General features: G+C 44.9%; 1 protein-coding gene and 1 long non-coding RNA gene across 2 annotated transcripts; one reads left to right on the top strand and one right to left on the bottom strand.

Annotated features, from left to right (window-relative positions):
* Positions 1 to 18492: 18492 nt before the first annotated feature.
* On the bottom strand, positions 18493 to 20098 carry LOC141575889 (uncharacterized). The gene is made up of 2 exons (XR_012503932.1): positions 19966 to 20098; positions 18493 to 18989 (listed from the first exon to the last, which is right to left on the bottom strand). It is a non-coding gene; the product is annotated as an uncharacterized LOC141575889 (long non-coding RNA).
* A 42-nt stretch (positions 20099 to 20140) lies between these two features.
* Positions 20141 to 25079, top strand: BHLHE41 (basic helix-loop-helix family member e41). Its single transcript, XM_010946537.3, has 5 exons — positions 20141 to 20707; positions 20847 to 20910; positions 21218 to 21325; positions 21648 to 21759; positions 22237 to 25079. Exons 1-5 carry the CDS (start codon positions 20646 to 20648, stop codon positions 23349 to 23351), a joined length of 1461 nt encoding a protein of 486 aa, XP_010944839.2. The 5' UTR covers positions 20141 to 20645; the 3' UTR covers positions 23352 to 25079.
* The last annotated feature ends 1721 nt before the right edge of the window (positions 25080 to 26800 follow it).

Below are 26800 nucleotides of genomic sequence, written 5' to 3'. Positions count from 1 at the left end.
AGGGGCAAAATTACTCTTATGCAGACTACATCACAAAGCCCAGTGGTGACACTCTCCCCAGGTTTTAAGAAGGGTCTGAAAAAACAAAAGCCTTATTACACCTCCTTCCAAAAGCCACTAGCATTCATGGCTCTGGGCTTCATGCTCGTTTATTACAAAGTATCCTCAGCTCGGAGGTCTTGAGGGTCTCCCTTAAGACTTTTTTTCAGTAGGCAAGTAGATTATAATGATTTAGATGACTCCCCAAATTAAAAATGTACAGGGATTTGCACACACACACAAAAATATGACTTTTCTCTTGACTTTTTTTTTTAAAGGACAATTGTAAACAAGCTCTTTTTGAAGCATATTTAAACTAAATGCATAGGACAAAGAAACAACTTAGTCGTTCCCGGGAAAAGAAAATCATTTACTTAAAACAAGATATTAAACCAGCTTTATAGTATCAGTAGTAAAACTAGAACTGGTTAATAGACTGAAGTGTGAGGGTGCCGTTTTGGGGAGAGTGTCACATAGACATTAACAAAAGCTTTCACTGAAATGTGTTGTTCGGTGTTAGAATTTTCAGCTGTGTGATGTTGGGACGGCACTGTGTGTGAAGTGTACGGTGTGTGAGTCGGGCAGGACCATCCCAGCATCCCCGTGCTGCTCCAAGTCAGACCCACTTTTCCCTCTCTCCAAAGTGCTTTCTTCCTTCGGGCTAATGCAAGCATGGCCTTGAGCCCTCCTGACACAATCAAGAAGGAGCTATAAACCATGGGTGCCCTAGGTTTAGACAGTATTCAGTCAGCCAGAATTGTCTTCAGGTTTGAGACAGTACACCATATAGCATAGTTATGTGCTCATGTTTCTTCCCACATTTGAGAAGAAGCGAGACAGTATTGACCTTGAGAATATATGGATCCCAGTACAGGAGGATTTAAATTCTAGGACCCCTCCTTACAAAGTTCAGGTGCGGCATGCATGGACCTGTGTGCGCGTGCGTGTGTGCTGGTACCCCTGTGCCCAGCACGATAAAAGGTTTGGTAATTGAGTCACAGGGTATCACATTATTTGCTTACAACATACGTCCCACATCGAATACTACGAACTTCCAAAGTACTATTATTGCTGTCTGCTGTTGTTGACAATAGCAAGAGGCAACATGTCCTGAGTACAAATGATGTACATTTACTGGCTTGTTCAATTCTCACAAGAAACTTATGAGCTATACATGTTATCAAGGAAAGAGAGATGAGGAAAATGAGGAAAAGAGAGGTTAACTCACTCACCCACAGTCAAAGCTAGAAAAAAATGAAGCTGGGCTTTGAGCTGGACATTTGGCTTCTCTGAAGCCTACTTTTTATGCTAAAATAAAATGAATGAAATATTGAAATCATTAGGAACAAAATTTGTTCTTTCTTTGATGATTTAAACACCCCTATTCTCACAGTGCCTCCAAATCACCAGTTTGTTCACTAGGCACCACACGTGGTCAATGTATAAAAAATAGGAAGCGTTAAGATTTCCAATCCTGAGAAATACAAATGAGTAAACTTACTGAATGCCTACAATTGCAGAAACACAAGCAAACAGACCTAGTACTTGTGAGGTGGAATTTATAAACTACATCACATCCATAGCCAATTTTAAAAATAGTTTTTAACACGCCAAGTAAGGGAGTAAGCCCCGTATGCATCAATTTATAGTAAGTGCTTCTCCACATAAGAGGAATGTTGCAGAAGGAAAAATCTACCATTACTATAAAATACAAGATAGCTTGATGTTTTCCTAATTGCAGACCTTGAAGAGGAATAATGCTTGATGGGGAACAAAGAAAATTTCTGATACTAAAAAAAAAACAAAAACAGGCATTTGCATGGGGCACCCAGTAACAATACAGATGCCAATGGTAAATTGCACTAAGGTTAGCCAATAATGATTGGGCAGACACAGCGTTTTGTCCACTGCGATTTCTGTAAAGTCTTCATTTATTTTCAGGACGTTTCAGAGCAGAAATGGCACCTAAGAGCACCTGAGAGAATCTCGTAAGATGAAGTAAGCTTTTCGAAAAAGAAAAACTCACCACCTTGCAGTCCTTCAAGCTCATGTTCTCACTTGACGTAGACATAGTTTTAGAAAACCATGCTTGAAACAAGGTAGAATTGAGGTAAAATATTGTAGAAGATGAGATGCCCAAATCATAAAACCTGAAGTGGAGGAACTAAAGCTTGTTTCAAGCCCTCAGTTTTCCACTTACATCGACTCTATAAAGCAGCATATCAAGTTGGTCTCTTTTTTTTTTAATCATCACACAAGTCCACAGTGTTCATATTTATCTCACAAAGTCTGTTCTAAAGCATTCAACAGGATTATTCACTGCCTCGATTTTATTCAGATCCATTGAGGGTCTCCACCCCATCAGTGCCCAAAACAAAAATACAAATCAGGGAGCATCTTACTTTATTTACTCCACAAGAGTGTAAACCTAGGCCATTCCACCCAATGAGAAGTAGCCAGGTGACTCAAAAATAGCCTCAAAGGAAGGCTGAGATGCACAAAGCCACGGAGACAACCTGACACTCAGCAAATAACCCAAGAAGAGTGGCTGGAGAATGGAAGAGGAGCCACAGCTGGGGCATCGAGGTCCTTAAGAAGGGGCGCCATGTTGATTTCTGGGTTGCTATCCACAGATAAGATGTTTGAGTCCCTCCCTTAACAAAAAGTCACATAATAGGATGCCAAACTACAAAACAAATGTACCAATTAGCTTATAATCCCTTGGCCATTTCTATTTATGAAGTGAAGTTTTACTTCATTACACAAATATTAAGATGTATTCTAGAACCCCCCAAACACTTCTCTTGGCTATAATGTCATGTCCTGGGTGTAGGGGACACCACCGTTTTTCACCTGTACTGCACTCTTTCCCCTGGCCCTTTGATACAGCCCCCACCTCACCCTTAACCATAAGGCTAATGGATCAGAGCCCCTCACCAGTCCTCCTAGGACAAAACGATTGATCAACAGGGTCCCACGAGAAGCCAGTTGGAGCCCTTGTCCAGCCCTTTTCGAACAAAAACTAGAAGGATGAGCCCTTCCCTCTGAGCACCAGTCTGTGACGATGTCCCCTAAAGCTGCAGTCCTCCACCCTCCAGCTCAGTTTGAGCTTTGGGGAAGAAAGTGGCTGGAAAAAATAAAGTGAATTTGCAGAGAGAGCTTCGGGGAGAGAAGGAAGTCTAATGATGTTCTCACCTGCATTTCTGTCACCTTGCCCTCCCCTCAGCTGGTTACAGTGACCTCTAACCTCCTTCACAGCTTCAGCTAATTTGAATCTGGTTTCTGCCACTTGCAGTGGGGTGAGTCCTGAATAATACAACGGTGTTATCGTGCTGGTGAAGTCAGAGATATTCTGATTTACACAGATGAGGATGTGACAGGAGTTTGACAGACATGTCAATTCTAGTTTTTCTTAATAAACTGGCTAAAAAGACTGACTATATACAACTCATGGACCATGGGTTTGAGTGGGGGGTGTCTGACATTACTAGAATTCTTTTTTCTCCAATATATAAGAAGATAGTCAATCATTTAAGTTTGCTCTATTATTCAATTAACTAAAATAATAGTTGAAAACTTACCTATATGGTGTTATAGAAGTGATTACATACTGGCACATTTATCATTGTGTTGCATAATCTGGAAAAGTGAACTTAAAATGAAGAGTTTGTACAGCTTTGGCTGAGAAAAAAAAAAAAACGACCAACTCATAATCTTTTAATAGAAATTGAAGCTGTGAATAATATAATCACAGACCTTTGAAATGGAAGGATTTAGAAGGTAATCCATTTCACCTGTCAGACAGTTTTCCCATTCCATAAAACCATTTCTTTCAACAAATATTTACTGAGCTCAGGATCTGTCTTGAAGGCCAGGGGTAAACGAAAATGGCAAAGCCCCACGTCCTAGATCTCACATCTGCCTCATGTTGCAAAAATCGCTGCAGGTTGTATCCTATTCATCGCTTATTCGTCACTAGCTCTTGTTTTGTATTTGTTACAGAATAATGGAAAAATTGAGCTCTATTCTTGAGAGGCTCACAGTCTGAGAGAGACACAATTTATATGTTGTAAGTTACAATTTTAACAGGCCAGTGGGAACGAAGACTGTTACCCACCTGGCTGTTAAACAGTTAAGGGGGGGGGAACGGCGGGGGAGGCGGGACGTCGGGGGTGGGGGTGACACGACTGGATATCACCACTAGGACTGCAGTAACAGTATCTGTTAAAGTGCACCTACTATGGGTACGAAAACCTCTTTTGTGTCTTTTACTCCATTAGATTCACTTGTTCCTGTATTTGGTTTTTGTGCTGTTGCACACCATGGCACAGTTCTGCAACCTAAATCTCTTACTAAATGAATGAATCTTATTCTAGGGTTTGCTCAAGTCAGCAAGTGTTTGTTTTAAGGTACATCACAAAAAATGCAACGATTTGTTTCACATATAAATGTGTCATAGTTTTATTTCTAGCCATTCAAAATGCATTACTGACGATCAGTACAAAACATTACAATACAACAATCACTATAAAATTGGTACAAGTAAGGAGCGGTAGTGATTCAGTGAAAAGTAACAGCATCCTTTTGAGAGGACCTGGAAGAGGCAATGTTTGAAATGGATGCTAAATCACAGAAGTAGAGGAAGAAGCCAGGTGTTTCTGGCAATGAGAGCACATTCTTGATTCTTTTGCTTCCTCTCTGACTATCCGTCTTGGTCCCACTCTTGCACTAATCCTCTTCCATCCAATGCATAAAAATTAGTATTCTGCAGTAGTCCAACCTCAACCCACTTTTCTTCTAATCTCTATGTCTGTGGAACTGTCTTACCATCGTGTATGCCAGAGACTCCCAAGTCTAAATCTCTACCCTGACCTTTCCCCCAAGCTTCAGATCCAATTATCCAAAGGTCTCTGAGGTGTCTCCTCTTGCCTCATGGCACCTCAGACATGTCATAATGAAACCTGTCTCATATCCTCCCTGTTCTTACTGGTGGTACCACTCTCTGCCCAGTTACCCAAGTCATTCCTAATCCTTCTCCCTCACTCCACACAATAACTTGGTCTCCAGTCCTATAAAATCTACCTCTAAAATATTCCTCAGCTCTCCCTGTCACCCTCTATCTTTCTCACTACTTCCCTAGGTCCTTCTTTCTTGACAATGGCCATATCCCCTCAACCGATGTTGCGCTCTGGGGCCCCTCCCCTTCAATCTATCCTCAGTGGTATTGTCAGAATAAATTTTCTACAGGGCGAAACTGACAGTTTACAACACTTTAAGGGCCCCTAATTGCCACTTAGACAAATTTAAAATCTGTTTGTAGGTCACACGAAGTCCTCTGCAATGAGACATTTTATTACCTTTCACTTTAGGTTCTCAGGTAACCAAACCACCCGTGGTGCCCATAATACCTTCCCATTTCACACCTTTGTGCCCTTGTTCCTCCAGCACGCTCTGCCTGAAAATCCAACTGCTCTTTTTTTTTAACCTGGCTTTGACTTTCCCACTTTGTCTTCAAGATTCTTCCCAATAGTCTTTCCTCTGGAAAACCTGCCAAAGTGCTTACGGGTGCCCAGAACACCGCATCCACACCCCTCCCATAATACTCATTACATTGTTCTATAATCATCGCTTTATTCATCTTCCTTCCCACAGACTGCGTGTATTCTGAGGCAAGGCACCAGGATACACAGTCTATATTTTCATTCATTTTTTGCAACAAATACTCACTAAGTGCTTACTGGGTGAGCATGATAGGCTAGATCTTTGATTCGATGAGGTTTATGTTTTAATGGTGCATGTCTGGTAAGGGGCTGCACAGACAGTAAACAAACTGTTAAGACAATCTCAGATCCTGATTAAAGCTAACCAGAAAATAAAACGCAGATTAAAAAGCAACTAGCGAATGGTGCCTTTTTTGAAGAGGTTTTGAAAATCCAAATGATGGAGAACTCGCTATATGAAGGTCTGGAGAAGAAAGTCACAGGCAAAGGAATCACTGGTACCAAAGCCCTGAGAAAGGATTCCACGTGCTATGCAGGCAAGATGGATGTGTAGGTGGCCGGAGCAGAGTGCGCCGGTGGAGAGAATGACAGCCGATGAGATCACAGAGACTGACAGGAAGCAGATCTTGTAGGGTCTTCTAGGCTATTGTATCACTTTGCTGTATGTAACACATTTTCACAAATTTAGCTGCTCAAATGACACAAACTTATCTTACAGTTCCGTCACTTGGGAAGAGGGTGGGGAGGGTATAGCTCAGTGGTAGAGCACATGTTTAGCATGGGATCCTGGGTTCAATCCCCAGTACCTCCAATAAAAAATAAGCCTAATTACCTAATAAATAAACCTGATTATCTCCCCCTCCAACAACAAACAAATGAAAAAGACTTGCTGTTTTTTTTTTTTAAAAAGACTAAATTTAAAAGAAAAAAGAAAGCAAAAAAAAAAAAAAAAAAAAAAAAGAAGAAGACCAAGGAGACTGACCTTGTTCTCCCTGGAAAGTCAAGGCATTGGCAGGACCGCATTCCTTTCCAGAGGCTCTAGAGAAGAAGTCATTCCCTTGCCTTTTCCAGCTTCTAGCGATTGTCTGTATTCTTTGGTTCTTGCGCTCCTTCCTCCATCTTCAAATCCGGTAAAGTTGCATCTCCCCGATCATTCCACATTTACATCTCCCTTTGAATCTCTTCTACCGCCTTTTTCCACTTTTAAGGACCCTTGTGATTACATCAGGCCCACCTGGATAACCTTCCCATCTCCATGTTCTTGATTTAGTCACATCTGCAAAGTTCTTTTCGCCCTGTAAGGAAGTATTCATTTACAAGTTCCCAGGATTAGGACGTGGACATCTTTGGGGGCCCACGACTCTGCCTACCATAGACACAGAAAGAAATGTGAACTCTAATTGTCATCAATAACCACTGGAGAGATTTTAAGCAAAAGAGTGACATGGGCTGGGTTATATTTTTAAGAGTTAATTCTTCATACTATGTGTAAAGTTAGATGAGGGAAAAGTAGAACAAGAAGATCAAATGAGCATCTCTTCCTCATCCCACGGGGAGAGAGTGAAATTGACTAGGCTGGCAGCAGTGAAAATGGTGAAGAATTTCCAGATTCAGGAAACTTTTTCGTATAGAAAAAACAGGACTTCTTGTTGGATTGGATGAAGAAAGGAATGAAAGTGAAAAACCAAGGATGTGTCTTGATTTAGGGGCTCAATCAACCGATGTATTGTAGTGTCACTGAAAACTGTGAAGAACAGAGGAAGAGTGGATGGACGGTGGGGGGCAGGAGGTGGACATTAAGATGTAGCAGGCTGGAACAGCCCAGCGTGTCCGGTTTAAGATAACTAGTTTGAGATACCCAAGGGGAGTCATCAAGTAGGCGGCTGGATTTATGAGTCTGGAGCTCACAGTAGAAAATGGGCGTGGAAACGTAAATTTGGGGGTCATCAGGATATAGACGATATGAAAGCCCTGAGGCTAGATGAGGTCATCCAGGGAGAAAATGCAGACACAGAAGAGGGACGAGCACAGCCCCGGCAGCCCTGTTCTTATTTAAAGCACTCAGTCCTGGGGCAGAGCAGACCCTCAATGAATTGTTGATGAACACAGGAAATTAAGTTATATAAACATAACTAAATAAATTACACGAAGAATGAAAGTACTAAATGCTCAAAACTCATCACCTGTAATTATTTTACTACATTTTACTATTATCTGTGCTCTTGAGGTTAATCGTCTATTGTAGGTTCCTCCGCTTTCAGTGACGTGGCATCGGTAGTGGTGGGAGTGTGTACGCCACGGGAATTGGCAAATGCTACAAATTAGGGCTTGATTTATTATTTTGTCAATTGTTAGATTCAAGAAAGTGATAGAGAAAATGTTAATCATGTGGATTGAACTTAAAAATGTCATGTCTGTAGTCATCATATTGTGAACAACACAAAAAAATGGAGGAAAGATTTCTCCAAGATGTGCAAATTACCTGACTTAGTAAAGAAGCTGCTCATATCATCGATGAATGAGTGGGGCTTTAACAAACATCTCCATTGTTTGACTTTTCCCTTATTCATTAACATAATATGACATAACATTAACATAGTAACTCATAACAAATAAAAAATCAACCGACATTCATGTAGGAATTTTACTTGTGAATTAATTGCAACCATAGGTTGGCAATGGATAGAGGGTTTGGCAAAAATCAATAAAAGCATTAAGTGAGAATCAGTTGGCTATGCGGAGTTTAAAGGAGTCATGCAATTTTATTATTATGTGTAAATGTGTGCTTTGTTACATATTCTTTATAGAAGCAAAATGTATAATAAACTATACACATACACACAAACATATCCGCACACATTTTTTTCCCAGAGAACCAGTTAAACATTTATCAGCATGCCACTGCTTATATACAAACCAAATAGACATGTGATATTCTATGAGTATTAAAATTATTATACTACTATCAATTTATGGGAGAGGACTAAAATATTCATAGCAACTCATGATCAATATTTTAAAGTGTTGATAAGTTATGTCATTTGGGTTCCAGTCAAATTAAAATGAATCTATCAAATGCCATAAAACCTGGAGAAGTGGATGGATATTGTTCTCTTTATTTGCTGGAATTTGTGCTTGATAATTGATATTTTTTCTTTCCTACACAGATGTCTTAGACACCTTAGAAAAAGAACACGCTAAGAAACTGACTTGGATTTGTTAAAAGAATTATCTGATCAGCCAGGACTTGATCCTGATTAAAGCAGCTATAATTTCACTGGGCAATACGATACCTACATATGGCTATTTAAACTCAAATTTTAATTTGTTAAAATTAAATAAAATTTTAAAGTCAGTGCCTTAGCTAAACTAACCACATGTCAAAAGCTCAATAATCGCATGAGCCTAGTAGCCCCCATACTCAGCAGCACAGATTACAGAATATTTCCATCATCATGAAAAGTTCTGTTGGACAGTACTGATGTAGAAAATGCTTTCTACATGGATGCTCTACATTGTTAACTGAGTGATCAGATTTTACCCCATTTTTTTTAAAGCTGAAAAGTTAGAAGAAATCAAGAATTTATTTTTCAGGAGAAAAGAAACCACCAAATAATTGCATATTTGGGTATATTTAGAAACTTAGTAACCAAAGTAGGGACGACTACTCCTTGGGCATCTCCTATGTGTCACACACAATATTAGTCACCCTCACAACAGGTATATAAAATCCCCACTTTATAAGTGAGGATGCCAAGATTTTCAGAAGTTCAGTATTTTGTCTTTCACAGTCAGGCAAACAAGGGGTGGCAAAGCCTAACCTTGTGCTCAGAGTTTTAGACTGCGAAGCCCATGTTCCCTCTGGCACCATGAACTCTCTCTTCTCTAAAAAAAAAGTCATGGATGGTAAATAGAAATGTTCCATTTTCCTCCAGATGTTGGGGAGGCCGTTGTGCAGAGAGGCAGTAAAATGAGAGATGTGGGCAGCCGCCGCGCCAGCTTGGAACCCCGGCTCTGCCACTTACCAGCTGTGTGATGTGGACAGATGACTTTGTCTTGTGCCTCAGTTTCCTCCTTTTCTGAATGGCGTTATCACAGTTCCTATCTCACAGGGCCATTAGCAATGAAATCAATTAATATTTGTAAAACACTGAAAGAGAGCTTGGCACCAAATGATGGCTATAAAAGTGCTTGCTATGATTATTAGGGGAGATGTCATAAAGAAGAAATAAGTCAACCCATCCTCCACGGCCAGCTAACAAAATGCGAAATTTATTTCAGCCGCGTCATTCATTCAAGACCTGAACAAGACAGTATCTCACCCCTCCATTTGTGCACAAATACGAAGCTGTGTGATCTCTCAGAAGAGCTGCTTGAAGAGTATGTTTTAAAATCATAAGGTTGTAGCCAATAGGGACCATTTCCAACCAGCACATGCAATAAAACTACATCTCATTAATGGAAAACCCCAGTAACGGTTCTGGCCCTCTATTTTACAATTATTCACCTACTAGTAAATAAAACAATAACTGAAAGCCATACGTTTACCTCTTGCAGGGGGAGGTAATTAGGTTTACTTATTTTGTTGATGGAGGCGCTGGGGATTGAACCCAAGACCTTGTGCATGCTAGGCATGTGCTCCACCACTGAGCTATACCCTTCCTTCAATATGTTTACCTCTTGAAATTGAAATATGTTACTTAACCTCGCCATTATTTTCAAACCATAGTCTGTGATACCCATCATTTTAACCAGGCAGCTAAGAGGACAATGAGAGCTACCATTTACTGCTCACCTACTAAGCTGCATTGTCCCCAGCCCGCAGAACAACCAGTCAGAGGCAGGCACCCGCCGCTACCTCTGTGTTACATTTGAGAAAACTGATACATTCATAACTTGCTCCAGGTCACACCGCTAGTCAAAGGAAAACAGTATTGGAACCCACGCCTCCTTGGCCTTAAAGCCAGAGCCTACATCACTGTCCTACCATAAGCAGGAATATAAAATACCATGACACGGGACAGGAATATGTGATGTGTCTGTTTCATTACCTTTGGTGTGTCTGAGGCAGAGTTTCTTTTTAAAAAGGGGGAAAAAACTATAGGTTTCAGAAAAATCATGAGCATTGCTGTCCAAAATCACAACAGACTCAGACCTGTATCACCTTGATCACCAATGACAATGCAGGACCCATGAGCAGGTGTGAACTCAGACCCAGGCTTGCTACCAGCGGGGCTGTGCCAGGTAAGCGGCGTCTTTACTTTGCAACCGCATGGCCAGGAAAATCAACGCTGTTTGTCTGAATACATAATTAGGGAAATAGAACCTCTGTGTTTCCGCAAGTGTAAATGCCAGGAGTAAATGCAAAGTTGGTCTGGGGATGAGAGTTGAAGTGGTCCTGCCCCTATTTCCAGACTCTGAGGAGCATGCCTGACCACCCCAGGAGAATCCCCCCACATCAGCAGTATTGCACGCCGACCCGGTTCCTGCCTCCACCTCTCGCTCCAGCTCTCCTTTGTCCCCACTAACCCTTCCTTCCTGTCTCCTCTGTGCCTACCAGTTTGGCATTCTGATGGTTGATTCACTGGCTCTCAGCCCTCCTACTTTGTTCCCCAGTCTGAGGCTTGACTCCTACACCCTGGCACAGGGCTTGTTTCTTTCCACGCTCCTGGTAACCCAGCTCTCTGGCGCTGCCCCAGGACCCCCTCCTGTGATCCATCGGCCCAGCAGGCCTGTAAACAAAGCTGGTCGTGCCAAACTCTGCACCCCCTCCCCACTTCTGGCCTCGGAGAGCCGTGTCCTGGATGTCTCTTCCCCAACCCATGGTCTCTGGAACACCTGTGCATTCAGCTGGGCTAGAAGTCCCGGCCTTGCCCGTGCAGACCGTGGAAGGAAGTAAAATTCTGTGAGTGAGAAACGCCAACTTACCAAGACTGGTAGGGAGCATGCTGGCAGAGTTTACTGTCTCCTGGGCACAGAACATGTCCATCCTGGCAGAGTGACCAACAGCCCTTCCAGAGGCACAGGGAACTGCCCACCACTTCACTAAAGACCCTGCCAGGCTCCTGGGTTTCCTGCCACATCAGGAGCACTTTACAACCCTATATGCTACCTACTTCCTCATCTTCACACGCGTGGTGAAACAGGCAATCCCCGACGCTCAGCGAGGATGCTCCTGCCCGTAAGAGCCGCATCAGGATGTGAAAGTCCTAGCAGGGAACTGGGAGGGTAGGAGCCAGCATTACCTTCCCCACCTCCTGAAGGCACGAGGACCCTTCGAATGCTATGTGGCTGGGTTACGACTTGGCCTTCAAGCCCTTCCCTGGAACAAAGCTTCAGTTCATAGATGATTCCCAGGATGCATGCAAAAATACAGCTGAGTGTCTGTTCTGTGCTTAAGACCATCCTGGGCATTGGAGACACAGCAGTAAACAATACAGGCGTCTGTCCTCTGGAGCTTAGTGAGGAATACAGAAGCTGAAAAGTCTTATGAGTCTTTCAAACAGTATACATGTTAGGAAAGAGACTTACATGGTGCAAAGGAACTTACAGAAGGAGCAAAGCTGGTCTAAGAACCCAGAGAAAGTTTCCTGGAGAAAGTGACATTTCAGATGACATCTGAGGGATGAAGAGAAGGACGAGAGCTGAAGGGAGCTGGGGAAGTAGGGGAAAAGCTTCCCAACCAGCTGGGAAGTTGGGACAACATCAGTGAACGAGCTGAAAGGGTAGGTACATTTGGAAAAAGAAAAAAAGGAAAATTGAAAAGAAGAACGGAAATTGGCATGCTGGAGTGCAGAGAGGAAGAGCAGAGAGCGAGGACACTGAAGACGCAGGCAGGGGCCAAGCCACCTCTAGTGTCTTTCAGGCCATTGAAGAGTTGTTTTTTGGTTTTTTCAATAGAGGTATTGGGGATTGAACCTAGTGTTAAGCATGCATTCTACCACTGACCTATTACCCCCCAACTCACTGAAGAGTTTCTATATATATTTTAACCTGATGGAAATGGGAAACAAAGGGTTTTGATCAAGGAACCCACGTGGACAGAAAGATTGCTCTGGTCACAGTGCAGAGCTGAACTAGGTGTGGTGAAGGGAGAAGGCAGGCAGACACAGTGGACACGGAGGTGAGATGTCTGTTGCCAACTCCACCCCAGATCCACTGCCTCCTCCTCTGGGCTCTCATCACAGCGGGAAGTTTGGGGAGGACGTTTTCCACTCGCTCCCTTGCCCAAAGGGTTCTCATTTAGCTGATGCCAATGACAGGCCCTTGTGCAAAATGCAGAAAGTGGAAGAGACACACCACGCTTCTCCAGCGGCGTTAGCGGCTGTGTGCAGATGCGAGGCTTCCAGTGGCTTCCAGGCAAGCTCCTGCAAGTCAGCCTTCTGGAATGATTTTTAAAGTGCTTTCTGGAGAAGCACAGCTGTAAGTGCACCAAAAAGGAGGTGTCTGAGTACAGCCTTTGGAACATGAGATGGCTTTAGGATAACTACACAACTTCTTTGGTGGTCTCTCCTTTTTGAGAAATTATGGTCCATTAAATTGTAAGGCTGTTGAAGACAAGGTTCCATATCGAATTCCTAATGCCCCTCACAGTGCACAGCGTCTATAAGCACAATAAATACCAGTCTAGTGGATGAGGATTAAATAGCAGATTCCAAGACACTGGGCAGTTATATCCAGTGGGCTAACCACAACCTTCATCCATGTGTCCATCTGTGGGGAAACACACCCAGAATTCCCACTCAAAGATCAGGAACACCACTCCACGCTAGAATGGGGTCAAGAACGACCCTCTCACCATCTTCCTCATCTCTCAGCAATTCCACTGAACCGCCTCTGGTGATGGCTCCCAAAACCTGGAGATAAGGGCTTCACCAAGGGAGGTGAAAGTCTTGGATGGGGGTTTCCCAAGCGGGCTGAAGGGAGAAGATGGCCGTTAGAACCCCAGGCTCCTGCCAGTGACACCCCTAGGAACGCACCTCGGGTCTCAGGTTCCCTATTGCCTGGGTTTGCTGTTTAGTATATACAACAAAGACAAGTTACCCTAAATCTCTAGACCTGAGTTTGTCCATTTATAAAGAGGAGTTAGTGGTGCCTTGTTTAAAAGAAAGGAGGGAGCTAAATAACGTTTGTAAGACACCTGCCTTAATACCTGTCCACTAAAACGTTCCAAAGCTGCACTCTCTTCCAGAATTCACCTCCCGATTCCAGCTGGAGAGATGGCCCTGCTGCTGCCACTTGCTGCACTCGCCTGCCTCTTCTCTCCTCCCGCATCTGCTCCAGAACCCAACTCCATCACAAAGCTCTTCTCCTAATCTCCCGGCCCTACAGCCGCTGTATCCTATGCCAATGAGACATTAATTAGTAGATGAAATAGATGAAGAACAAAGTCTTAGCTACATTCAGGTGGGAATGATCAGAAGGTGCATTTCTGCTGGAAGCTGATCTCTTCAATTCCAATGCGGGGGCAGAAGCCATAGCTACAGAGACAGAACAACCAGAGGACAGATGCCACTACATTAAAAGGAAGACAATCATTTCCCAGAAAACTTGCAGCTGCAGTGTGCATTCTACGGGAAGTAGAGCAAACCCTTTTAAGTTCCCTCCCTAAGCAGATTTCTGCAATTATTAGAACTTAAAAATACAGATGTTAAAAACCATGAGCTTAAGGACTTAGCTAAGTTTGTGCAATTGCAGATGGGAAGACTGAAAATTTTCTGAAGTTGCTATTAAACACCCTCATACAATAAAGGGATACTACCAACACACATGGTATAGCAGAGAAAAAAAGACCCACTGATGACAAAAAAGAAGAGGCCCTGAACAAGCCATTTCCTTAAGTCGGACCACCACAGAGATGGCTAGTGCCAGCCCCACATCCATTCTCTGCTCCCTCTTTACCAAAGAATTCCTTACATTGTTGTGGGAGCCTTAAATAGAAAAATGTATTTCTAGTCCCTTGTGATAGGACTGGACAAAGCAGAAGTCACTGGGTAGAGCTCATTTTAAAAAGCTCCTTAAAGGAGACTTGCTCAGCTGTTAGATGCCCTTTTATCCTTCCCTGCAGGAGCTCCAGCAGCCATCTTATGACTATGAGGCAGCTGGAGGAGGGACGGAAGCTGGTGGTGAATGGAGCAGAAATGCGTAAGTCTGGGACAGTGATGGCACTATTACTACTTCATATTACCTCTGGACTCCTTTCCTCCAGACTTCCTGTATGTGACCAGAAAAGAAATTCCTAATCTGTTTAAGCTGCTGGAATTTGGGTGGCCCAAACGCAGTCCTTACCTGATATTCATACCTAGCCTAGATTTCCATTAGTTTCCTTTTGAATAAGGATTGTAAGTTAATATCAGAAACATTACTTTTGTGATGATTATATATGAATTCTTGCTTTAATTACCAAATAAAATTCATACTAACAGTTCTAAGTGTAAACTAAATCCTCCTTAATTAGTCTTTTTGTCCTTTATAAAGTGACAGACTCTGTCATAGACAGCTCTCTGCACTGGGTGGACACCATCTGAAAACTGATTTGAGGGCTATGTCACTGATAGGCAGGTGACAGAAGAGGCTTGCGTGGTATCTTATTCCTATTCGTGTTTCACACAATAGGACAAACTTGTCTCTCTCCAAACAATTTCTAAGGATCTTCATCAGCAGTGACAAGGGAAACACAGGCATCCAAGGGCCCCCTCTTCATACAGTCTCTCTTTATTCCCAGTATCCAGCTAGTCCAGGAGAACCTAGAAAACGGCAGGGATCACTTTGTGGAAATCCTTATGGACTTGCCACCTGCTTCTCACTCTACTTTCCTGGTCTCATTCTGGATCAACCTCAACCAGTATGAGAAGCCCCTGGGCATGGGAGGGACCAGACAGATATTTAAGGAGAGACAGACAAGCCTGGGGGAGGCCCCCTGCAGTGGTCTTAGATGGTTCTCCCCTAGCTGTCTTTTGTACATAAGCACCCCAGGAACACTGAGCATATGTTAAATTCGGGACCACATGCGTGAGTGTTTGTGATAAGTCACATGAATACAAAAATAGATGATTTGGGCAGTAACAAAATTCATTTCCTATACTTAATATTACCTGCTCCGTGGTACTATGCAGACTCATACGTGTATAAACTTCTTGAAGTACTACGTAAACATGAAACGTGATTCATGCATCTGTTTACAACCACAAAGATACATTAATCGGCAGTCTACAGAAAGCTGAAGTTCTTTTACAAATTAAATAAGGATACTTGTGCTAATTCACTGAGGATGCAACTAGAAAACCTAACCTATTCTGGGATTTTAAATCTGCTACCTTCAGCAAATGGCATTAGCAATGGTTTAAAGTCACATTTGGCTTCTAGTGAATAGCCGTAGGGCTCCCCTCCCTTCTAAGAGTCTTCTGTAGGTGATGTGCCTGACAACACTAACCTTTCTTGCCTGAGAGCAGTGCGCATGCCCCGAGGAGGTAGTCCAAGGGGCTTCACACATCCCTGGTCTATCATCCCATGCTGGTCCCTGCCTCCACTGCTCCTACCTTGACTTTAGCATCAAACTTCTTCTTTGAGATTTTTATAAACTGATTGATGAGGTTTTTGATGTAAAGTGATGTAGATTGACTAAATTCTTGTCTACTACCCAAAACAGAGGTGATTAAGAAAAGCAGCTGCACACCTGATGGGGTATCTTTACTGCAGTTCAGGCAGGAGACGCCACACCCCTGAGCAGCTCTGGGCCCTTTAAGGCCATCAGAGCCACACAGGTAGTTTGTCCCAAACACCCTAGTCCCCTTTCCAGGAGAGTGGCAAGGCTTGACAAACCCTAAAAAGGCAGAAAACCTCTCTTCTCTACAGAATTTTAATCCTCTCAGGAGAGTTCTGTTTCTGTTGGAAATCCAAGACTTTGCAAGCAAACACGGTAAGACCTTCCAAAGTCACAAGGTGACTAGTGAGTGTGGGGCTTAGAATACTTAGGCAGGGGTGAGGGGAGAGGGGTGGGACCTGGGGTAAGTATTCCCTTTAATTAGAGTCTCTACAGGCAGTGATTTCCTTACTTAACCAAAAAAAAAAAAAAAAGGAAACAGCTCCCCCCCCCCCACACCTACTGAAAGAAAGATGGGTATCTTTCACTGAGAACAAAGCATCACAAAATTCTCTAATTAGGGGCTCAAAGGGGCTTTGAGCTCATCTCGTAGTTCCTTGGCTTTCAGCAGGACGTTCCTAAAAAGATAAGACTCAACCTATTTTTAAACACACCCGAAGAGGACATTCTAGTCTTCTGTTTCTTTGTCAGACAGGGGAATTTTTCCCCTTTCTAACCTCACCACAGGTGAACTTTCCCATTACTAACCTAAGCTTCAAAATTAGAGTTTGGCTTAGTCTGCTCAGTGGAAATGACAAAGAGCTGATCACCATTCGCCTTTTTCTAAACTGTACTTCCATCTGTCCATCTGTATGACATTATTAAGAATTAAGAATTTAGATATTTGGGTTTAAAATCAATACATTTGGAGCTGGATGCCAACAGAATCACTCACTGACAAAAGACAGTCACCCTTCTTTTTTTAATACCTTTTTCCTTCTGTACCATGAACTCCTCCAATGCTAACATCTCTCCCTTCCCCATCTCTCTTTCAACACATTTGCGTGCACACACAGACACACACACACACACATGCTACAACAAATATACACACTCACACTGGTAAGTTAAAAAACATCCCTGAAACAGCTAGTTAACATTTAGATCTTGGCCCTCACTGTTCACATCAAGGTGTAACAGTTATGGACACAGACACTGGAGCCCACTGTCTGTGCTTAAATCCTGGCTCTGGGACCACAGGCTTATCTTGTAACCTTTCTGTGTCTGTTTTCTCATCCGCAGAATGGAGACAATAATAGTATCTACCTCATAAGGTATGGAAAGAATTCATGAGTTAATCCATCAAAAGCCCTTAGAAAGGTCCCCAGTACGCTCATTGTAAATGCTGTACATTTGTTAGCCATTGCTACACCCTCCTTGCATTGAAGGGATGTTTGGAGGCATTAAACTATACCTGGTGTTCCAGAAGGTACAAGAAAAGGAGTAGGACTCAAGTTTAGGGCAAGTGGATAAGCAAGAAGAGTCACCAAGATGAAAAAGAAAACAAGACAAAGTGAATAAGAGAACAAAAATTACAAGGAAAGAGTAAAAGCAGACATTTGACAGGGAATAAGGTAGGAAGAAAAAAAAAAGGACATAAAAAAATAAGAAGAAAAAGGAAACAAGAGTTTAAAGGTGGGCACGAAAAAGATAGGACTGACAATAATAAAGGAGACCAAACATTAGAAGACTCCACGCACAGCCTGAGCCGGGTGTCAGAAAATGAAACGCGTGAAAGAGAAAACAAAAATGTTGATACAGAGGAGGGAAACGTGGGACAGAAGAAATGGAGGCAGGGGAGATTAAAGCGCCGACAGAAAAGGCATCATTTGCAGCAAAGTCCCTTTGTCTTTGAATTAGGGGAAGTTTACATCCCAAATTAACACACCTATAATCTGCTGGACTTCCTCCCCTATTGCTCCTATTGCCTTAAGGTTTACCCTGCTCAGCTGTCAGCCTTGCCTCTGGTCTGCTTTCCTGACGAGGCCAAGCGGCGGTCCGGTCTTCATTTTCTCTAAATACTCCAGCCCTCTCTTTCAGGTGAAATTTTAGCTCTGGAGCAAATATTTACAAGCTCTTCCTTCTACAAACAGTCAGAAACCTATAAGGGGAGCTGGTATTTCATTTTTCAAATGATCACCTTAACGGCATGCCCCCTCTCCCCTGCTTTTTGGGGGTCAGTTTAGAACGAGAGGACAAAATGACATAGTGCTGCAGGGATAGGCTTCTTTCAGGGCTCCAAATTGCCCTCCCCACCAAAGGGAATTAATCACTCCATCACTTGGAAACAAAAGCGAGGCTAGATACAGGTTTAAAATAAAATCAGTATTTTAAAAATACTTTTTCTTTTATGTGTTACATTCTTATATTGCCTGTTTGATGCAAAATGCGTCTCTGAATTTGAGGAAGTCGAGAGACCTTAAAAGGCCCTCTAACCAACCGAAGTGGACGGAGCGCGAGCGTCTCCTCACGCCGGGGTGAGCTTGGGCCGCCGCCGCCGCCGCCGGAGTCACGAAGCCAGACGCGGCGCGTCTCCGCCCTGGACCCGGGAGACTGCAGCAGCGCGGCCGCGGCCCCGGCGGCTCCTGGAGGCGGGGAAGAGACGCGACTCCCGCAGACACGTGACCTCCTCCCAGCCGCCGCTTCCCGCGACCCAGATCCGTCCCCGGAACCCGCGCTCGGCGGGGCGGGCCGGGGGACACGTAGCGACGGCCCCAGTCCCTGCTGCGCCCCGGTGCGCGTGCATTCGGCGTACTTCTCCCCCTGGTTCACGTGCCACTGGCAATTAGTAATGTTTCAGGGATCACCTGGGAGAATGCAGGAAGGAAAGACGTTTGGTTTGCTATCTATCTGCCTATGTGTGTGAAGTTTTATATATATAGGAAGAGAGATTAATATATATTTCCTCCATCCCAGCCCTGGGACCCGAGTGGCGGCAGCGGGGCCGGAGACCTGGGAGTCCCGCAGGACGCACCTTCCCCGACCTCCCAGGCCCCTTGCGGTCCGCCGCGCCAGGCGGCAGGGGCGGTGCGCAACTGCGGGCACCTCCCGGTAACTCTCACTAGCAGTGAGTCATGCTCCCGGGATGGCTGTGGGGAAAGGTAGCCCCGCTCGTGCTGGCCTGTGCTTTCCCCGCGCGGGGCGCCGGGGCTGCAGCGCCGGCGAGCGCGCGCGCGCACGGGTTCCCCGCGGAGTGATGTGGCAGCGGCAGGTCGGATCACGTTGCTGGCCCTGTGCTGGTACCCGTTTGAGACAGGATTAAGGAGGGAGGCTTTGGAGGTGCCAGCAGTAGTAAACGTGGGCTCTGCACACTCCCGGCGTCGCTTATCAGACGAGGGGGGAGGGGGCGGGGAAAGCAAGCAGCGCCACCCGAGGCACGGAGGGGCGGCAGAGTTTAGCCGGCGAGTCATAATGCTGCATTGCTTTCCCGCGGTTGCCCCTCTCGTGCTACCCCATCCTCACCCCCTCCCGCCCTGCCGTGTTCCTCCGGGAGCGCCTGAGGCCCCAAACGTCGTCATCTGCGGCTGAGATTAGTGGCACCGCAATTCCGGCTACTGCGGGAAGTTTGGGTGGCCCAGGGACACCGTGGGGCCGAAAGACACTTGGATTGCGACATTCTGACCCAGTGGCTACATTTTCATTTATCTTAAATCTTTTAGGGAGCGGATTTCAAGTTGTCCCTTTTCGGGTCCACCTCCAACCAGGGCTAAGGGGTCCCCCCACGCCACCGAACGGTGAGCAAACAAGTCCCCAAATTGTCCTTAGGGACTGAAGTTGACCCACCGCGAATCTCTTTCTCTTTCCTTTCTCTGGTCCAGACCAACAGCACAGTCGGTGGAAAAGCAAAAAGCCACGTTCCCGTTCCTGAACCATAATGACGGACGGATTGAGGGAGTCGCACTTCCGAACCGAGGAAGCCCCGGCTGCCCCGCACCCCCGGCACCCCCTCCCACTCCCCCCAGCCTTCAGCATCGCCTTTGGGAAGATGAGTATCTTGGCTGAAGTTGTTTTTCCTTTCCGGTGGCCCTGATCAGGTGTCCCCGCCCCCTCCCGCCGCTCGCCTTCCCTCGCAGCCTTCTCCCGACGCCCCCTCCCGGCCCCTCCTCCCCCGCCCCCCTCCGGGCTGGACCGCGGATGGTACGTTCCGCACGTGAGCTGGGTGCTGGTCTGGCCGGCGACGCGCGTGCCCTGTGGCCAAACACTGCCCGGAGTGAGAGCAAACTACCAGTGCAGTGGGGCCGGCGCGAGTGTGCGTGCGTGTGTGTGCGTGTGTGTGCGAGAGAGCGAGCGCGGTGGGAGGGGGGGACCAACTGCTTCACACTTTCAACACTGCACTGAAGAGGGAGAGAGAAAGAGAGACTGGAGACTTACAGATCCCCCCAAGATCTCCCAAAGCTACCGTCCCACAGATTATAGAACAGAACCCCAAAAATCGAAACAGAGGAAACGGACAGCGATTGAACATGGACGAAGGAATTCCTCATTTGCAAGAGAGACAGTTACTGGAACATAGAGATTTTATAGGGTAAGGTGCACACACCCTTGCGAATATCTGTCTAGGCTTCAGTTTGGTTTTTTTTTCCCTTCTCCAGAAAGTGGTATGGAGCGGGCGAGGGCAGAGCCCCTCCCCGAACGGGTGCCTGATGCTGATTTCTGTTTTGCAGACTGGATTATTCCTCTCTGTATATGTGTAAACCCAAAAGGAGCATGAAGCGAGACGACAGCAAGGTAAGTGTAAGTTTCTGATGTTCCCCTGCCTGGATAGTTAATTAGGGCCATTGATTTCACAGCGAAGCTCTGCCCGCAGATATATTCCAGCCCTTGAGCTTCCCCAACTGTGAATTTTAAGTGGTTTGCGGGATACTCTCAGGGGGAGATTAAACATCATACCTGAATTTAAATTGCATTTCAGAACAGTCCAGAGGAAAGAGGTTTCTTGAGCATGGTTTACTACATAGTATGGGGGGGGTGTTATATCCAGTAAATAAATGTTTAGCTTATTGTTTTCTCTCTTTCATGACTTTCATATACTAAGGATACCTACAAATTACCGCACAGATTAATAGAAAAGAAAAGAAGAGACCGAATTAATGAATGCATTGCTCAGCTGAAAGACTTACTGCCTGAACATCTAAAGTTGACAGTAAGATGCACATTTTTATTCTTTGCTGCTCTCCAAGGACATGTTAATAGTCTGGTACTACTCCCAGAGATATAAGAATAAATATAAATATCAGATGCCTTACAACTTGTGCTATAGTGTAGTTTACTGCAAACTCAGGAATAGGTGTTTCACAACTGAAAGCAAGAAATCATTTATAACCTAAATTGTGGAAAGCTCAAGAAGTGTAGGAATAGTTCTTTCAAAGTGTTTGCTTAAGTTGCTGTGCTGAATGGAGAGCCAATCAAGCCAAATGTGTGTTTTTAAGTAACCAAGTGCCCCCTTCTCTTTTGCACCACTGCAGACTTTGGGGCATCTGGAGAAAGCGGTAGTCTTGGAATTAACTTTGAAACACTTAAAAGCTTTAACAGCCTTAACGGAGCAGCAGCATCAGAAGATAATTGCTTTACAGAATGGTAAGTCAGTTCAGGGAGGCCAACCCACCCCCATGAACCCCGGCAGCCCACAGAGGAGCAGTGTTAGGACTCTTCCCCCCACCCCCCACCTCCTTCCCTGGGCCCAAGGGCTCACTCTCATTTGTTAAATTGCTTATACTTTCCCTTCATTGGAAAGTGCCCATTTCCCGAAGCATCCTAGAGGCTTTCAGCAGAACTCAGAGGAATCAGATTTTTATTTAAAGTGGCGGTTGCGCCCTCTCCACTTTGGTTGGTGTTGCATCTGGGAGTAGAGCGCCCCCCTGCTCCTCACCCCCGCCATCCCCCACTCCTCCCACCTCTCGGCAACCGGTGGATTATATCACTCGAATACAGAGGAAAAACCGAGATCACTTTAGTCAATGCAGGGCCCACGTGATAAGCAGATGTTTTAACGTCGGTGTTTTTCTTCTTGCCTCCATTCCTCTGATCCCCACCCCCACCCCTTCCTCTTCCTAGGGGAGCGATCTCTGAAATCGCCCATTCAGTCCGACTTGGATGCGTTCCACTCGGGATTTCAAACATGCGCCAAAGAAGTCTTGCAATACCTCTCCCGGTTTGAGAGCTGGACGCCCAGGGAGCCGCGGTGTGTCCAGCTGATCAACCATTTGCACGCCGTGGCCACCCAGTTTTTGCCCACCCCCCAGCTGTTGACTCAACAGGTTCCTCTGGGCAAAGGCACAGGCGCGCCCTCGGCCGCCGCCCCCGCGGGGTCCGCGGCCGCCCCCTGCCTGGAGCGCGCGGGGCAGAAGCTGGAGCCCCTCGCCCACTGCGTGCCGGTCATCCAGCGGACTCAGCCCAGCGCCGAGCTCGCCGCCGAGAACGACACGGACACTGACAGCGGCTACGGCGGCGAGGCCGAGGCCCGGCCGGACCGCGAGAAGGGCAAAGGCGCCGGGGCGAGCCGCGTCACCATCAAGCAGGAGCCTCCCGGGGAGGACTCGCCGGCACCCAAGAGGATGAAGCTGGATTCCCGCGGCGGCGGCGGCGGCCCGGGGGGTGGCGCGGCGGCGGCGGCAGCCGCGCTCCTGGGGCCCGACCCGGCCGCCGCCGCCGCGCTGCTGAGACCCGACGCCGCCCTGCTCAGCTCGCTGGTGGCGTTCGGCGGAGGCGGGGGCGCGCCCTTCGCGCAGCCCGCGGCCGCCGCGGCCCCCTTCTGCCTGCCCTTCTACTTCCTCTCGCCTTCGGCCGCCGCCGCCTACGTGCAGCCCTTCCTGGACAAGAGCGGCCTGGAGAAGTACCTGTACCCCGCGGCGGCCGCCGCCCCGTTCCCACTGCTGTACCCCGGCATCCCCGCCCCGGCCGCCGCCGCCGCCGCCGCCGCTGCGGCCGCCGCAGCCGCCGCCTTCCCCTGCCTGTCCTCGGTGTTGTCGCCCCCCCCCGAGAAGGCGGCTGCTGCCGCCGCCGCCGCCGCCGCGACCCTCCTGCCGCACGAGGTGGCGCCCCCTGGGGCGCTGCACCCCCCGCACCCGCACGGCCGCACCCACCTGCCCTTCGCCGGTCCCCGCGAGCCCGGGCACCCGGAGAGCTCCGCTCAGGAAGATCCCTCGCAGCCAGGAAAGGAAAGCCCCTGAATCCTTGAGCCCCTTTCTTAGAAAGGACCGGGGTTCGCGCAGAATAATAATATTACTAAGTTAAAACGCCCTTAACGTTTTTAAGGGAGGAAGTGTAATAGATGCACGACAGGCTTTTTTTAAAAAACAACACAGGTGTTTTGTGTACATTTAGAGTTCCTGTTTTGCTCATCCCTCACCACCCACCACCCTCCACACACTAACATCCCTTTCTTCCCCCACCATCTGTAAGAGAAACTCTGCTAGACATTCTTTTTTCTTTAAAGAACTCCCCATAATCAGCTATGCCTTCTTTCAGGCCACGTTCCATTATCTTTTAAAATACAGAACCTAATTCTCGAAGAAGTGAGAAGAGTCTGCTCTGCGGGTGAGCGAATTGAACCAGGGTAGGGGACGGTGGCCGAGGAGCTGACATGGAACCACAGGTAGCTCTTACCTGCCTGTGTCTCAAAGCTGTCCTGCCTGCTTTAGGAGGCTTTCCACAGACAGAATGAGGGTCTTTTAAAATCCACTTTACTCTTCAGTATTTTATAATGTTCAGCTTTTTAAAAAGCATATATTTTTCAAAGAGGTGAGGACGCAGTCGCTCACGTTGCAGCCTATTCTGAAGTGGTTTGAATGGTATCCCTTAGTAACTTGCACTTGTTTAAAGAGACGCGGAGTTAGGCCATGGTCAGAACTAAGTCAGGGAAAGAAATGGATGAGGAAGGCCGGAGTCATTCTTAGGACATTTGCTAGCACTTTATTGAGAAATTGACCATGAATCAATAGACTCATCTTAATTTCATATATATATGTATACATATATATATACTGAGTGCGTCTATTCTCACCCAGTCATTATTTAATCCATCATGTTCCCAAGTTTGTATAATCTTGCTGTTAAAAAAAAAAAAGAATGTGCACTGAACTTAAAAACAGAAAACAAGTCCAAACTGATTTAGCCTCTATTCTGTTGATTCACAAAAGTGGAGGAAAGCATTCAACTGGTCAGTGTTGATTGGAAATGCTGTAAAGATGTGGAATGAAGCCCTGTGAGGCCTTCCTATCTCCAAGTCTATGTATTTTCTGGAGACCAAACCAGATACCAGATAATCACAAAGAAAGCTTTTTTTAATAAGGCTTAAACCAAGACCTTGTCTAGATATTTTTAGTTTGTTGCCAAGGTAGCACTGTGAGAAATCTCACTTGAATGTTATGTAAGGGGTGAGACACAACAGTCTGAATGTGAGTGAAGAAAATATCTGGGTCTTTCAGTCAGTTTGGTGCATTTGCTGCTGCTGCTGCTACTGTTTGCCTCAAACGCTGTGTTTAAACAACGTTAAACTCTTAGCCTACAAGGTGGCTCTTATGTACATAGTTGTTAATACATCCAATTAATGATGTCTGACATGCTATTTTTGTAGGGAGAAAATATGTGCTAATGATATTTTGAGTTAAAATATCTTTGGGGGAGGATTTGCTGAAAAGTTGCACTTTTGTTACAATGCTTATGCTTGGTACAAGCTTATGCTGTCTTAAATTATTAAAAAAAATAAATAAAATACTCTCCGCAAGAAACCAGCTGGTTTAGAAAAGTTTAGTATGTGAAGATAAACTAGAAATTATCTTTATATTCTAGTATTTTCAGCACTCCATAAATTCTATTACCTAAAATAAATATTGCCACGCTATTTTGTGACTTTAAAATTCTTACTAAGGAATAAAAACTTTAATATACGTACGATATGAGATTGTCTAATAATTAAAAAGACACAATGGATGCTCAGTTAGTTTTAAGATATCTATGAATATAGGGATAAAAGGAATTTAGGTTCTCAGATATGCAACTTTGTCATTGGCTTGATACCACACATTTCCAGTCTCTTGCAAGCCTCCAGGCTCTGGCTGTGTCTACATGCTTGTTCCCAGTGTAGCTAAATGAAAAGTGCAAAAGAAAAACCTACCAGTCCCTTGCGTGATTTGTTTATATTAGACCCAATTTGCTAATGTTTTTATGATTGATTAATTTCTCACTTTTCATCTTTGATACCAGATAGCCTCTGTTGGATGGGCTGGTGTTTCTCTTTCACTGGGTCCCATATAAATATACTACCTCTTACCAGTGGTTAATTTCTCAGTATATTTTAGCTCCTTAAGCTTTCTAAAACAATTCTCTTGTGGGACTCTATCATGGAATTCAAAGAAGAAAAATAATTATTTCTAGACTTTTCTCAAGTTTATAGTCAAATTTGTGATTTGATACCAACTGTGTGAAGGATTATCAATATTTAGTTTCAATAATGTTCTTCACAAACCCTTTGATTTTTTGAAAGGTGTTGAAATTACAGTCAAAATTTATGGGATGTAGAAAAAGTGCTCCCTCTGCTGACTTTATGGCAACCAAACTGCAAGTCATAGACAGTGGAGCCGGAAGGAACCTCAGAGATCAGCTATCCAGCCCCCTGCATTCTATAATATGAGGGAAGTGAAGCCCAGAGATACCAAATATCTTCCCAAGGTAACACAGCTCCCTGAAACCAGCACTAGAGGCCAGATCTGTCGTGTCCCCCAGTCAGTGAACTACTCTGCACTGCAGTATCTTGAAACAAATCAAATTGGATCGGGCAGCAATCATGAAACGTCAAGAATAAACCACAGGAACAAAGGAAATAAAAATTAACATTAGGAAACCATGTAGGAGTTTTGAGCACTGTAATTAACTGCATTTTAGAAAAATACTCTGTCTAAACGAGAATAATGGAAAAAATAACATTTTAGATATTTGAAGCTTCATGTTATGCCATATTGAAAAAGTATTAGTTTCATAACCAAAAAAAAGATTCAAGGTAAGTCAGAAGACAATAAAATGTTTTAACATTTGTATAATTTTGGTATAATAAACTTAAAAATCTTAGGGTTGGACCAGATTTTACAGGTTAGTTATTTAGTCCAAATGCCTAATAGAACTGCAAAATAATGTTGTCTATATTGCACCTGAAAAAATGTTATTTTGGTAATTGATTTATTTTAATGAATTAAAAAGCTGGAGTCATTATATAATTTGCTAAGGAGGATTCTATGCCCACAGCAGTGAAGCTTTAGCCTAAATCCTTTGTAGTGTATGTGACTTTTCAATATATGACGAATATAAGACAAATACGAATCTTGAGTCTAATAATGATTTTCTACATTTGGTATTATACCAATTAATTTTACATACATATATCTCTCAGCAAACTTTATACTGAATTGATTAAACCCCCCCCCCCACCGCTCCCAAGAGGTAAGCACAGTTTTAACGCATGAGAAACTACATTTTAACAGCTATTTAAAGTTTGACTGGAGTTTTAGTTCCTATCATTGTGAAAACTATTTTTCATTTAGTTCTCTTACTGGCCACACAGACCATAACTGTTGTTACTCCCCATTACCTGAGATCTGTTCAGAAGTTTGTAAAAGAAGCCTCA

This window comes from Camelus bactrianus, chromosome 34 (assembly GCF_048773025.1).
Source record: "Camelus bactrianus isolate YW-2024 breed Bactrian camel chromosome 34, ASM4877302v1, whole genome shotgun sequence".
Taxonomy (NCBI): Eukaryota; Metazoa; Chordata; class Mammalia; order Artiodactyla; family Camelidae; genus Camelus; species Camelus bactrianus.
The sequence above is the reverse complement of the archived record's forward strand: the minus strand, read 5'-3'. Positions and strand labels throughout refer to the sequence as shown.

Bases quoted from the DNA above. Each gene is read 5' to 3' on its own strand.
- BHLHE41 (XM_010946537.3), top strand. From the start codon at position 20,646: ATGGACGAAGGAATTCCTCATTTGCAAGAGAGACAGTTACTGGAACAT. The intron at 20,708-20,846 runs GTAAGGTGCACA...TCTGTTTTGCAG, and splicing joins GAACATAGAGATTTTATAGG to ACTGGATTATTCCTCTCTGT. The intron at 20,911-21,217 runs GTAAGTGTAAGT...TCATATACTAAG, and splicing joins TGAAGCGAGACGACAGCAAG to GATACCTACAAATTACCGCA.